The sequence below is a fragment of the Myxocyprinus asiaticus genome, chromosome 38 (genome assembly GCF_019703515.2).
Source record: "Myxocyprinus asiaticus isolate MX2 ecotype Aquarium Trade chromosome 38, UBuf_Myxa_2, whole genome shotgun sequence".
Lineage (NCBI taxonomy): Eukaryota > Metazoa > Chordata > Actinopteri > Cypriniformes > Catostomidae > Myxocyprinus > Myxocyprinus asiaticus.
In genome coordinates, this window is record NC_059381.1 from 26,540,670 (window position 1) to 26,556,405 (window position 15,736).

Below are 15,736 nucleotides of genomic sequence, written 5' to 3' on the forward strand. Positions count from 1 at the left end.
GATAAATAACTCTCGTTTGCATGTTCCTCGTCTCTAGATTATTAATTTAGATCAACATCAATGCTGATAAAAACATGGATAAATGAGCATTGTTGAAAGCAATTTTGTAGAAATGAATGGATCCGTGTTGATTAGACTGCCTGACCGACGGCCTATTACGTAAGGGTTGTTTCAGCTCATGAAACTCACCTGTGATTGGCTGGATGGTTGCTCAATCAGCCCAAAGTAACAAAATGCAAAGAAAACTGTATACAAATCCACAATTTTGACTCCGTATGGGTTTGGCTTGGAAAAGTGTGGGGGATTGAATCACATTTTTTAAAAAGTGCGGGGGACATGTCTCCTACGTCCCCTCTGGCTGCTACGCCCTTGGTCCCAGGTACTATTGGACTATATTAGGACTCTTGGACTGACTCTCCTCCAATCAGATTCAAAGACCGGAACTAATTATAGTAAATATATGCATTATAATAAAATGAATTAAAATAAAATAAACAATCCTAAAGACAAAATATCTGCATCTATTTAAGTAAATGTCGGGTCTATTTAAGTAAAGCAGATTATAAATGCTATCTCGCATTCTTATTTAATTCAGTTTTATTTAGTCGAGTTACTGTAATAATATTTAGAGTGAGCTGTCAGAACAAAACTGCATTAATGGTTCGTTACCGAGATGGCGTACTAAGAAGAGCGAAACAAAACAAGAGACAATTTACTCCATTCGCAAAGTCAGGTGTGTTGACCATTTCTCAGATATTTTATGGTGAAATACACAAGTTAATATTTAAGTCGCCATTGAGAATGACAGGGTGCAGCCCTCGCACACGCTTAATTATGTGCTTCAGCGTGTGTGTATGTGTGTGTGTGTGTGTGTGTGTGTGCGCGCGCGCGCGTGTGTGTAAAAGAGAGCGCAAACCCATGCTCTGTTCTCACTGATCCGTAGTCAGAAGTTCTGTTTTGCGCACTTTTATTTGTAAAGTTATTCTAAAGTAACAAATGATGGTTTCACATTTATTGAAGTTTATATGGAGGATGAAAGACGGACTCATTCTCTTTTGCACCCCTTTTCTTCTGCTGCCTTTGCCACTAGTCATTGGAACAAAGGTACGTCTATGATAACATTGTAAATGTGTTGGTCATTTTATGATGCTTGTAAGTTATTAAAAAGGTCGGTAATGTGTTTCAATTAAAAGTTTAAGACATCAGTGATGCTCTGTAAATGCATTTTACGTGGTCAGCGTTGGGTCTCAGTTTCCGCAGCCTTTAAATAGGGTTGACACAGTCAAGTTCTCATGAGAGTGTGTCAAAGAGAGTAAAGAACACTTTTTACACATTACATGAATAACAGGTTGTTTCAGACTAGATTCTCTGTGTCTTGAAGAGCATACATGGAGACGAGGCACTGCGTGACACTGGGGGACACATTCCTAAACACACAATGCCCTATTTTTTGTCTTAACCCTTTGGTGTAAAAAAGTTTTTCGTCCCATATTTTCGCATAGTTATGCCAAATATTTAGATTGCCTAAAAACTTTCAAACAAAACAATTAGCCATATTGATTCCGTTACTAAATGCATTAAACTGTATTGCAAAGTCACTTAATTTAACTTGGATAAGTTCGCATTTTTGATGGTCATATGGAGATGATGTCGCATCATATTGCATCATCCCAATAACAAAGATTTTTATTACATAGCCTACTTTGGAAACAAATGACTGATAGCAATCAGATCTTATTGCAGTGTTTCTGAGTGACTGAATAACGAAAGGAACTTTGCACCTCAGAAACCTGTTTTTAATCTGAGCATAGTTTAAGTATCTACATTTCTTGCAAAACAAGACATTCAGTTACACATTACAATTGTGTTGTGGTATGATGGGGGTTATACTACTAGAGTGACTGGATAAGCTGCTTTTTTCCCACATAGGAATTTCACATTTATGGTAATTCATTATGGGTGATAATCTCATTTTATAATGCTAAATTTTTAGCATAATATATGCAGTGCAATCCAAAAGGCTTGGAACTCAGGTGAGTACTTCAGGAGTACTTCAGAACATTTCTTAAATCAAGCAGTAGTTAATGCCTGATTTTCACTTACTCATTCATGTTGTGTTCCCCTGTTTGTCTGCAGGAGGCTGCGTGTGCATACGTAGTTGCACTGATGGCAGTGTACTGGTGTACAGAGGTTCTGCCCTTGGCTGTCACTGCACTCCTACCAGCTGTGCTATTTCCAGTATTTAGGATCATGGAGTCCAAAGATGTAAGTTCAGGCCATTTTTTTGCACATCATTTCATTGATTCACATGACTTTGCCTCCATGATTTAGAAGATGCTAACATGTTGATAGAATGCAGTGTGAGTCTCAAATCTGTATTTTAAACTACATTTAACAAAGTGGTAACTTGCAATTGTTACCTCAATTATCTATTTCCACTTGATCTAACCCAGAAAAATTAATAATGTTGGTGTAACCTAATTTAAACCTAGTCTCATAGAATGAACGTTACTATAACTACATTTTGAGTTTTATGCAGGACCGTTTCCATCACCACCACCAGAACCTTTTCATGTCGCATTTGCTTTTACGACACTATCGGTTCACTATCTGTTCACTGAAAACCCTAATAAGTTGACATTTGATTGAGTAAACTCATTCCCTCAATTGATTTGAGTAATGGTGACAGTGGCGGGGCTAGGGGGTCCACCCCTGGCCACCCACTAGCCCCGCCACTGTTGCCATTACTCAAATCAATTGAGGGAATGAGTTTACTCCATGTAATGAGGCCACCGCACTGGCCACCCCACTCGCAATTGCCGTTTTGGTTTCAAGTGTTTTCATCTCTTTTGCATTACTTTTTATTGTGACTCAAAACTTTGCATCACAGGTGCATCATATGTCTGTGTGATAGGTTTGTATGCAGTACTTGAAGGACACCAACATGTTGTTTCTGGGTGGACTGATGGTGGCTGTAGCTGTGGAGCACTGGAAACTTCACAAGCGAATTGCACTCCGGGTGTTGCTCATAGTGGGTGTGCGCCCTGCTCTGTAAGTGATGTACTTAGAATCCTCTCAAAATGGCCTTAAGCATAACAGCAGTGTCATTCTAGCCTCTTCTGCCTCTCTGCAGGCTGATGTTGGGTTTCATGGGTGTGACGGCCTTCCTCTCCATGTGGATCAGCAACACAGCCACAACTGCCATGATGGTCCCCATTGTTCAAGCTGTGCTGGAGCAGCTCAACAACACAGCAGATCAAGAACAGACCTCCACTCCAGAAAGTGAAGAGAAAAATACTGAGAAAAAAACTGACACCCAGGGTAAGAAACTTGGTCTGATGCCTTTAGTTGAGTTATAGCAATTGCAATATGTCTAAAACTATGTAGACACCCAAACTATGTAGGCATTAATAGGGGGCTGTTCCAGCCACTCATCTGGGAATGTTTTCCACAAGATGTTGGAACACTGATGCAGAGGTTTGCTCCCATTCAGACACAAGAGCATCAGTGAAGTCAGGCACTTATATTAGATGACAGTTTCTGGCTCACAGTCAGGTTCCAGTTCACCCCAAAGGTGTTCAGGGGTTCAGGTCTGGGCTTTGTGTGGGTCAGACAAGTTCTTCCACACCAGACCCAATAAACCACACCAGACCTTGCTTTGTGCGCAGTGGCATTGTCATGCTGAATCAGGACCTTCCCTAAACTGTTACCACAAAGATTGGAGGGCACACAATCTCTTGAATGTCATTGTGTGCTGTAGCACACATTAAGGTTTTTCTTTATTTAGGGGCCTGGCCAAACTTAATCATTTAGAATGGGGTGTCCACATACTTTTGGCCATATAGTGTATCTGAAGATTTGGTCTTGACATATCCTGAAGATATATGACCATGCAGTTCTGACATAGTGAAGATCAGTAGATCTGATGTACATTTAGTCTCTGTGTATTTGTTGATATGGGAAACTCTGTTCATTTAGAGCTTCTTATACATGGAAGGTAAAACTATTTCTGATTTATTGTGTGTGCACAGTGGTTCTTAATGGCCACAGTTTCTCACTGGAATCAGACACAGAAAAGCATCATCGAGAGGAAGAGGAAAGACTAAAGATGTGTAAAGGTCTGACGCTATGTGTGTGCTATGCAGCCAGCATCGGTGGGACAGCCACTCTCACAGGCACAGGGCCAAATCTGGTTCTCATGGGACAGATGAACCAGTAGGTACCTCACCTTAGTGTCCTCAACCTAAATTGGAGACAAACTTAACCTTTTGCTTGTATTCAAAGTCCTCATGAAATGGTTTATGAATGCTATTTGCCTGTGTTGACATAATACCTACACAGCGCAACAGTCTGGTTCCAGAAGTAAAACTCCCATTCATTTTCTCCATAGTCAAATTAATTTTTTTAATGATAATTTATAATCCTTTAAAGTAGCAAGCTGGCCATCTCATCTCTGATTAAACTATGGCTTCATGAATGAGTTAGCTAGCTAGCTTGCTGAGCTCAAATAGGAACAACTGATTTGCCCAACATTAAACGTTATAGTAACTGATGTTATCAGATAGCTACGTAGATGGCTATATCAAACCTAGATAAAATATTATCTAATAATAGTCTTTTTAAAATGTATAAGATCAGTGTTCCATTACAATGTATGTGCATTTATATATATATATATATATATATATATATATATATATATATATATATATATATATATATATATATATATAATATACTGTATTTCACTGAATAATGTTAATTGATTTCACTCAAATAATGTCAGATAAGTTCAAACAATAAACTTGCCAGGTCACATTGTAAACTGAAAAATTATTATGCTTAGAAACATGTGCAAATCAAAAAAAGAAAATCAGTGGCTTGGGACAATACATCAAGAGTAATTACTCTGTTTGTCCCATTTATCACCTTTTTGCATAAAAACACTTTTATGAAGAATTTTATGAAAACCCTATGGAAAAAATGAATGGTAAAAATACTTCTTGAACCAAGGCTGGTGAATAAATGGGCAGGAACTGTTGCACTCTATTAAAACAGGAAGTTGGAGCGGGACTTATCAATGGACTTATCCTTTTTTATTATAGCCAACAGCCTTAAGTTTCCATCACAGCCCAGCAAAAACAAGATCTGCTACTTGCTGTTGCTAGTCAGTGGCAGATGGTATTAGAGAGAGGGGACATTCACTTTCTAGAGACTAATTTATTGGACAAAAATTTTTATACAGACCCGAATCCTTTCCTGGAAGAGAAAGTTAATTTTAAATGCATATATCTGCTAAAAGTTTATTTAAACTTACATGTACAGTAGATTGCCTCAAGGATAACAGACATGGACTCTAAGCCTCAAAACACCAATTTTGAATTCATGGTGTCTTTAATGTGCATATTTTTATTTAGATGTTGCCTCTGTGATAGTAAAACTTTTAAGTCAATACAGCTGAATATGAATATTAATCCGCATTTTTTTTTTTACCTATAGACTTTTCCCAGACAATCCTGATGTTATAAACTTTGCATCTTGGTTTGGGTTTGCCTTCCCAAACATGATCATCATGCTCGCAATGGCCTGGCTCTGGCTACAGGTTGTGTTCCTGGGTTTCAAGTGAGTGTCCTTTCCCAATTACTCAAACTCTGTGGCATCTTATAACCTTATGCCATGTAAATTATAGAGATTTACTCTAAACTATAGACAATTATCTCTCTTTGTATATATTTTTTAATCTCTCTAGCTTCAAAAAGACATGGGGCTGTGGGACGGTCAAGTCAGAGAAGGAGATTGCTGCATATAATGTAATTAAAGAGGAGCACCAGCGTCTCGGCCCCATGTCATTTGGGGAGCTGAGTGTCCTAGCCCTCTTCGTCCTGCTGGTGGTGCTTTGGTTCACTCGTGATCCAGGTTTTGTTGATGGCTGGGCAACACGCCTTTTCAATGCTGAAAAAGAGTAAGGCTGAAAACACTTACAATAATGACATGTAGATAGAAACATAGACCCAATTTTTACAAGTAATACTAAGTAGTATCTCTTTTAAAAGATGTCAGGACCCTCTTTATCTTTGATTAGAATGAAACATAATAATTGTGTAAGATTTTAAATTGAAATGAAAAGTCAGATGTCCTCTGATGTCTTTGAGGGAAAACAAATGTCAAGCATCTTCCATTTCCAAGCATCCTCAAAAAATGTTCTACCTTTACAAAAACATGATGAAACGGAATGACTTAGGAAGGTAAGCTTCAGGCCAACAGGCCAAAAATCTCCAAAACTGAATGAATCCGAAGTGATTTACTGAAACTGTCAGTGTAACGTAAACATCGAACTTTTACATAGCACAAACAGTGTGTTCTCCTGTTATCAGTTGTGGCGTGTCCCTTTATTTGTGGGTCAAATGTCCAACAAAAATGTGAATGGAGTTTTCTCAAACAGTGTTTGTCTTGATGAGCTCACAGGTGACATGTAAACAGATTGAGAAAAGAAAATTGTGAAAACACTGAGATTCACTGTGGGTGAAAGGTCTTATCTAAAAAAGAAAAGAACATAAGGAACAGAAACTGGGCACACAAATACTTTTAAAATGTACTTGAGAAGGAAGGCAATATCTAATTATCTAGATCAGTGGTTCTCAACTGGTTTTGCTTCAGGGCCCAGGTTTTACATTGGACATCAAGTGGCAACCCAACACAGTATCAAAAATTCTTTATTGTACAAAGGTTAACAAAAATTTAATTAAAATCAAACCTTGAAATTTGCTGTATTTACAGGATGTTGCCATGCTGCATATGTCAAATAATAATAAACATCTCTAGCTGCTTGTCCTACATAGGGTCACGTGTAGTGCTGGAGCCTGTCCCAGCTGTCTTGAGCCAAAGGCAGGGAAATACCTTGGACAGGTGGCCAGTCCATCAAAGGGTTAAGACAAACAGACATACACATTCACACTCTCACGCACACCTACGGGCAATTTAGAATTTTCAGTTCACTTGACCTGCATGTTATGTGTGGGGAAAACCAGAGCACTCGGAGGAAACCCACGCGAACATGGGGAGAACATGCAAACTCCACACAGAAAGACCCTGGGTGAGCTTGGACTCTGTAGGGCGACAGTGCTACCCACTGAGCCACTGTGCAGCCCCATGTCAAATAATATGCAAAATGAATAACATTACATAGGCTGAATAGGATAATTTACCATTTTGGTTTCTAAATGTCACTTCACTACAATAATTAATTATTCATTATTTCCCTACAATAATTCACTACACAAAACAAATTGTGGTTGGTACAAACTGTTTATCCTCAATGCAAGTGATCCTGTATTTAATTCAGTCCTAGGTAAAATCATAACACCTGTTCTATTGTAGCTCCTAACCCTGAAACTGTGCCCCTGACTCAACTCACTGTGCAGGTATGTGACAGATGCCACAGTTGCTGTATTCGTTGCTGCCCTGCTCTTTGTTTTTCCCTCCAAACCACCGCGCATGTGCTCCTGGGGAGTACAGAGCTTTGACACAGGTCAGTGAAACACCTGCTTAGCTGATGTCTTGTAAAACTAACTAGATTAAAGTATGCAACAAATATACAGTGGCCCCAAAAAGTATTTGGACACTTAAGAAACACTTAAAACTATATGAATGTCTTTGCATTATAGACTATAATAAAATATTACAACCAAGTGGCATTCAAGTGGCATTTTAAAGAAATATAGCGTAACCAAACTTTTCAAGCAAAACATTTCACACAAAGAATCTTCGTAGATTTTATATGATAAGTAGATGTACTGTTTAAAATTGACTTCACTTTCTGGTTGTCAAACGTTAGTGGAACATGTCCATAGTTATTGTGATGTATAACTACACCTGTGTAGTTAGTTATGAGAAAAGTTCCTTGCATCAGTTGTTTGCAGTTGCCACTTGGTTTGATATTTTGTTATCTAATGCAATTAAATACTAAATTTTTTAAGTGTGACTTAAGTGTCCAAAAGTGTCCAGTTACTTTCTAGGACTACAGTATGTGATGTTTGTACATATATAATAAAGCTGGGCATTACACATTGTAAGTTGTACCCTAAAATGTGTAAAAATGTCCAATGAACATACATGATTAAGAGTGTTGTTTTTGTCAGTGCCCCAGTTGGACAGTGGCCCCACTCCAGCTCTGCTCACGTGGAAGGTGACACAGAAAAAAATGCCATGGAGCATTATCCTACTGCTAGGAGGAGGCTTTGCACTGGCGAAGGGCAGTGAGGTAATACAAATGCTTTTTAGAATATGTTTTGCATATTTGTTTTTGTTAAGTGCTAACCCATCTTATATCATACATTATATCCTGTATTATAAATCCTATATTAACCCCTTAAACATTTTTGGGCTGCCACCCCTAATTTTTCACATTCAAATTTAAAAGCTCACTACTCACAGATACTATGGTCTAATTGCAAAAAATTGCTTAAATATTTTCAGAAATCCCCCCAAATAATAATACAAAAATGACTACAATTATTCATAAATCATTTTGTATGTGTTTATAATCTTATGATAAACAGAATGTTTAAATTTTTTTTGTCCTAACTTTGTAAACATGTAATTCTGGTTCTTTTCAATCTACCTAACTTTGAAAGTCTTATTTCATTCCACTAGATGGCAGCAAGCACTAGAAAAAAGATTTTTTTCTCTACCACATTCCATCACAATATACAGATTTGAAATGTATGTGGCACTCTTATGCATTTTGGCCCTCAAAGATGTGCTCGTCCATAGACATTCAGTCTAATTTTCAGTTCACGCACCACCCTTGTTATTTCATCGAATATCTCAGTATAAGTGTCATTAGAAAGCTGAGATCCTTTCCTTTGTGATAATGTATAACATCAATAGTCGAAAACATATTTTTCTGATTATTTTTTTAGCATGCTTTTCCTGCTGGATGGCATATTTTTTACATAACAAGTAGATTATTAAGAAATAACAATAGATTATTCTGCCAAGCAAGATCACAGAAATTGCTTATTTTTAAGAAAACGGCCTAAGGTAAAAGCAGATATAATTTTTTTAACTATTTGGGGCTTACAGCAGCAGCAAACGGCGCATAAAAGAGAAATATTTATTTGATGACTAACAGAAATCATATTTCACTTTGTGATTCTTTTACAATTCTTTTGAACTGTGGTATTAGGGCAACAAAATAAGCTGTACAGTCACATTCCTGATAATGAGAACTTTCATTTGATATATGACTTATCAATTTAGGTGCTATGTGAAGGACTTTTATTTTCATATAAATATTTGTACCCCATTACCTCTGGGGGGCGCTAATATTCAACGCAAATATTTTGAAGCCTAATTTTGTTATTGTCAGTTACATAAATGCTGAAGTGATCTCTGAAAAGTTCAGACACTAAGCTTTCACTTGATACATCATATGCCTGACTTATGTATACATAGACTTTAATGCTTTAAGCGTAAACGTTTTTCACGATATAGCGCCCCCTTTTGAACCATAGTGTCCATAGTGTTTAAGGGGTTTTAAAGCATACAGAAGGTCAGATTCTATAGTCCAGTGTTTCCCAACATTCTGCCTTAAGTACCCCCACAGCATAATCAGTCAATTACCCCTTCATCTGCACAGATCAAAATATGTGTACCAAAGGCTAAATATTTTTTGTTATCATTAATATAGATTTTTATTGATCAATCAGTATTGATTTGATCTACTGACATCCCTGTTAGGGCTGGGTATTGATAAAGATTTCCAGATTTGATTCAGATTCACAAGCTCTTAATTCGATTCGGATTTCGATTCAGTTCTTATTAATTTGGGTATATTTGTTATGGTGTCCATTTTGCTTACATATGAATGAAATTCTCTCTCAGCTAATGCTGTTATTTAAACAGGGGACCTTCTAACTTCATGAAATAATAATTTATTTTAACATTATTAATAAACGACCCAATTCTTATTCTTTTAATCAGGTCTCAGGGCTGTCCAAGTGGCTTGGAGATCAGATGTCACCTCTTCAGAGCATCCCTCCCTGGGCTATTGCCATCATCCTGTGTTTGATGATAGCTACCTTCACTGAGTGCACGAGCAATGTTGCCACAGCAACATTATTTCTGCCTATACTCGCATCTATGGTACACACTGTACAGTACACTCCTCAAATTCATCATTACATCAATTTTTAAAGCTATAAATCTGTAATTAATTACATATTGACATACAGTTGATTGACATGTGGCCCCAAAAAATATTTGGACACTTAAAGGGATAGTTTACCCAAAAATTATTATTATATTTTTTCATCATTTACTCAACCTCATGCCATCCCAGATGTTCTGCTGAACACAAACAAAGATTTTTAGAAGAATATTTTAGCTCTGTAGGTCTATACAATGCAAGTGAATGTTGGCCAGATCATTGAAGTTCCAAAAAGCACATAAAGGCAGCATAAAAGTAATCCTTATGACTCCAGTGGTTAAATCCATATCTTTAGAAGTGATTTGATTTTTTGTGGGTGAGAAACAGATCAATATTTAAGTATTTTTTTACTATAAATCTCCACTTTCACATTCTTCTTCTTTTGTTTTTGGCGATTCGCATTCTTCGTGCATATCGCCACCTACTGGGCAAAGAGGAGAATGCATAGTAAAAAAGTAAAAACTATCCCTTTAAGCCACACTTACACAAGAGGAAACCATCAACAAAGAATTGATGCCAGACCTTTTCTCAGAACTAATCTAACTTTTCTGAGCCAATTTTGCAATTACTTTTAACCAGCAGGTCCCAAGGTAAATTTTAGTGGATGTATGAAGTCAGTTGCCCTTAAGTTCACACGTTTCCAAGTAGAGTAACCGCAAGTGTAGTCCTTCACATTAACTATGGATCTGTTCCACTACGTTTGACAACCAAAAAGTGTCCATATACTTGGGAACTTTCCTTGTACCTTCATTATGTTTATTTAGCTGGTCTAGAGTAACTCAACTTTAAGTTTTAATTTAAGCTTCATGTTGGTTGACATGTTTGGTTTCATGTTGTTTCATAGTGAGATATGGCAAACTTCTTTTTTTCAATTCACATACTGCATTCACCTTGTTGTTGTTTTTTTAATGGAATGAAAGATGTATTTGTTCATCTGCCATTTGTTCATATTATACCAAACACAAATGAACAACTTGGGTAAATGTGAAAAGGTTTTCACTCATTCCTTTTAAAAGCACAGTACTCTTACTCCATAACTCTTTCTTTTGGATTTCACCTTTCTTGTCTAATGCTGTGTGGTTGGCACAGGCTGCTCTCTCCTCATGAATTAGCCTATGTAAGAGAGCCTGTGAATGGGGGGATTTGTTGGAGGCTAAAGCTGAAGTGGCTCACATGGGAGAGCCATGGAGATGATCCATTGTTGTCTGTTTGAAAAAAAAAAGAGAGGGAGAGGAAGAATGAAAAAGAATGAGGGTTGGGGGAAGGGGGAAGGGGGACTGTTAACTTGTTAATTCACCCAAGGCTGGAAGGCAGATACTCTGGCACTGCTGTGTGAGCCAGCATTGTTCGTTCCTCCTTCTGGTACCTGTAATTTAACTTAGCTTTGAGAACAGAGCTAGAACACTGTCTGTACACTATCAGTACACTTTGTGCTTGGGTTTGTTCCCTAATGGCCCCTGTTTCCAACTTGTGAGACGTGCCTGTTGAGTCCAGTCATTTGTCAAGGACGCTTTCAGTGAGTCCGCATTTGTTATGCTTTTGGTTAGGAATGAAGAGACGGTTATGAAGATAGCCTGCATGAATAGATGGTAAGAAGTTAACGGTCAGTATTATAAACCGGTATTAGGGTCCATTTTGGGCATTCAGTGGACAGTGCTAAATAGAGACCTGTGTAAATGTAGTGTGATTGATTATATAAAAAATAACGTGTTAAGAAAATAATGCAATAAATCACACCACCATAATAAGGAATTGTACCTACCAATGGAGCAATTTGAGCAATGTTTTTTTCGAGTCGCAGTCAGCAAGGGGCAGTAAGTGCAGCTGTACGGACAACAAACTGACTGTTGATCAAAGACAGGTGGATGCAAGAGTTGAGAGGTCCCGAGATGTATTTTTTTAACTTTAAAACTACATTTTACTTGACATCCTAAAAATGTTTTTGCATTTATGGCCTTTATAGCGCTTTAGACATAAATGGCACATCCTAAAAACACAGTGTTAAAGGCTAGAGCACCATAAATTCACCAAAAGTGTCCATCTGATGCATTATTTACAGTCGGAATGTAATAATGTGCACATCCTGTGAGAACATCTCTTAAAGGGATTGTTCACCCAAAAATGAAAATTCTCTCATAATTTATTCACCCTTATGCCATCCCATATGGCTTTTTCTTGTGCTGAACACAAACAAAGATTATTTTTAGAAAAATATCTCATGCAAGTGAATGCTGGACAGAACTTTGAAGGTACAAAAAGGCAGCATAAATGTAATCCAAAAAGTAATTTAAAAGTGGTTAATTCTATGTCTTCAGAATCGATATGATAGGTGTAGGGGAGAAACAGGTCAATATTTAAGTCCTTTTTTATTATAAATCTCCACTTTCACGTTCTTCTTCTTTTGCTTTTGTGCTTATCACCACCTAATGGGCAGGGAGGAGATTTTATAGTAAAAAAAGACTTAAATATTGATCTGTTTCTCCCCACACCTGTCATATCGCTTCTGAAGTTATAGATTTAACCACTGGAGTCATATGGATTACGTTTATGCTGCCTTTATGTGCTTTTTGGACCTTCAAAGTTCTGGCCACAATTCACTTGCTTTGTATGGACCTACAGAGCTGAAATATTCTTCTAAAAATCTTTGTTTGTGTTCAGCAGAAAGAAAGAAAGTCAAACACATCTGGGATGGCACGAGGGTGAGTAAATTATGAGCTCATTTTCATTTTTTGGGTGAACTATCCCTTTAAGTCTACCTCGGATAGATTGCTGACCTCAATTGTAAAATGGATTGCTGTGGGTTGTAGATCAGTGATAGGTTTATATTCAATGATATGGAAATAAACCAAACAATAGACTGACCTCTAAAGACTGCCACAATAATGTAATGTCTCTGAGTTTTCTGAATTATTATATATATTATATATTATAATAAATATTTATAATTATTTTGATTATTATATATTGAACTATCTATATTTGGGGTATTTTATTGCAAATATTGATACTTGTGATTAATTTGGTTAATTAATCTGAATATCATATTGTTAATTTGATTAAACATTTTAATTAATATACAGCCCTAGTATGTAGTCATGAAATCTGAGACTCTCCTGTCAAAATTAGAACAAAAGTGGTCAGGAGACACATTTGAGACTAAAGTAAATAACGATGTGTCTCAACTGACCACTTGTGATCAGATCACCTGGATCTTAATAGCATGTGTAGCATGTGTAAACACACTGTACAGTTACTCAAATTACTCAGTTACTCTAGAAACACACAGTATACAGTAACTGTATACACACTGAGGGGCTCACAATTAATAATTGCTAGTGTATCTCTAGAGTGTGGGGATCCATATGGAATCATCGACATATAAGTTTTGCAATAAATTATGACATAGCTAACTTGAAACCCACATGGCCTTAAAGAAAAATGTCAGAGAGACCTGAGACCTCTTTTGGAGAAACTGTGAATAACAAGGACACAAGCCATTTTTATTTATTTATTATTATTTTTTTTTTTATAATGTTACAATATGACTAATGGAAGAGCTTGAAAGTGGTGAATTAAAGCTGCATGGACTGAAATAAATGAAATATGTAGCATACCTCAGAGAAAGAAGCTGGTTTGTCTAAACATTGTTTTATTTTATCAGTCCCAGTCAATAGGTATCAACCCTCTGTATGTTATGGTCCCCTGCACCCTCAGTGCATCCTTTGCATTCATGCTCCCAGTGGCGACCCCTCCAAACGCCATAGTCTTCTCTTATGGTTACCTGAAAGTGTCGGATATGGTGAGTGTTAACTATTTATATTCTTGAAAATTTCCGAACAGCACTCTGTTTGAATTATTAAATCATAAATGCAAAGTATTTAATCCCAAACAACAGAGTAATATGTACTGTAATGTCTAATGGAATCTAAATGCTGTATAAGATCTGTTATGGAATGTTAAAAAATTAAATAATATTAATCACATAAAAAATTGGAAGAATAAATAGATGGATGATATATTTCTTATTTGAAGGGAGGATTTGGGCATTACCTATTTTAAAATAATACATTGTAACATTTAAATTCACTTCTACCCACAGGCTAAGACAGGAATAGTCATGAATATCATCGGCATCCTCTCCATCACCTTGGCCATCAACAGCTGGGGCAGAGCCATATTCAGTTTAGACACCTTTCCCAGCTGGGCAAACAAAACAGATCTGTGAGAGACTGAATCCAACCATTGATATGCTGCCAGACTACACCATTCAGCACTATTCTCACTATATTTGAAACTGAAGAGGCCAGACAAGATAAAGCCAGTGGCTGGTTTCACTGGAGATAATAGTGTGTGCAATCACTTGCACTTTTGTACTGTGACAGTGCAGTTAACCTGCTGTTTTTATGTACATTTGTGTAACTACCTAAAAATTAAAGGTAAAATAAAGTGGCTTCAAAAGCGATAATGCTGCACTGCTCATAAAAGGAATACACATTGAAAGCCAAAAGGCTAAAATCATATAATATTATTAAGATTTTAAAGGATGTAAAACAATCTATGAACTTCCAAACTGTGAACAGCTTTATATTTTAACTAAACATGCCAGGCAGTTTTGACATGCATAATCATGTACAGTTCCAGAATTATTACTATGTAAATTAAAATTAAAAACCTGTATTTTGTTCATATTTCTTAATAATAAATTGTCAAATATTAAATTGTCTATTTCTCCATGTGTGGCAGCCAGAAAAAATCAAAGACATTTTGTGGGCCTTAACTTAAAGATGCACTCAATATTTTTCCCTCATTTAAAAAGTTTTACACCCAAAGAAATTAATAGTAATTTTAAAACATATGTAATAAAATCATGACCACTCACATGAGATGAAGGCTCCAGTCATATCAGTAACCTTATAAAAGCTGGTTTTATTCTACATGGAGAGGGTCCCCTCATGGGGGCTGCCATGTTAGGATCACATGACCAGCTGAATACTACTTGCTTAATTTCAGTAGCTGATGCTGAATCCACACCGCTAGATGTCCGTGTCAAGTCCAAGAGGACAAATTCCCAAAATTACTGAGTGCAGTACACTTTTAAAGGTGCAATATGTAATATATTTACTGTACTAAAGCATAAAATTATCATAATATGTTATCAGAGATTTAGGAAACATGCTAAGTTGAATGCTGGCTTCTCCGAAAACAATGCTACAGCCAGTATATTCTACTTTGAAATGTATGTTCTGGACATGTGTTGTGTAAACTCTGTTTCCCTGTCAGGATCTGTGACAGGGGGTGACACCCATGGGGGTGTGACTAGGAGGAGGGCAGGCCGGGACGTGAGGCTAATCAGCCGAGGAGAGGGATAAGGCCAAGCCGGATGTGGCAGTTCAGGAGAGAGAGAGAGAGAGATCCACACGCAGCTACCGCATCCGGCTTGGCCTTATCCCTCTCCTCGGCTGATTGGCCCAGCCATACGGACTCACAGGGGGGAACAGTATCTGACGGTAACATTCTCCGCTGTCA

At 37.1% G+C, this 15,736-nt stretch overlaps 1 protein-coding gene across 1 annotated transcript; it reads left to right on the forward strand.

Moving 5' to 3' along the window:
• Positions 1-906: 906 nt before the first annotated feature.
• On the forward strand, positions 907-14,928 carry slc13a5a (solute carrier family 13 member 5a). Its single transcript, XM_051677132.1, has 12 exons — positions 907-1,104; positions 2,137-2,265; positions 2,915-3,051; positions 3,134-3,321; positions 4,032-4,215; positions 5,500-5,622; positions 5,750-5,962; positions 7,422-7,528; positions 8,139-8,260; positions 9,985-10,146; positions 13,872-14,009; positions 14,310-14,928. The coding sequence occupies exons 1-12, from the start codon at positions 997-999 to the stop codon at positions 14,433-14,435; spliced, it is 1,737 nt and encodes a 578-aa protein (XP_051533092.1). The 5' UTR covers positions 907-996; the 3' UTR covers positions 14,436-14,928.
• Positions 14,929-15,736: the final 808 nt, after the last annotated feature.

Coding starts and splice junctions, on each gene's coding strand:
- slc13a5a (XM_051677132.1), top strand. CDS start 997: ATGATGGTTTCACATTTATTGAAGTTTATATGGAGGATGAAAGACGGA. Junction 4,216..5,499: donor CTCATGGGACAGATGAACCA/GTAGGTACCTCA, acceptor TTTTACCTATAG/ACTTTTCCCAGACAATCCTG. Junction 10,147..13,871: donor TGCCTATACTCGCATCTATG/GTACACACTGTA, acceptor TTATTTTATCAG/TCCCAGTCAATAGGTATCAA.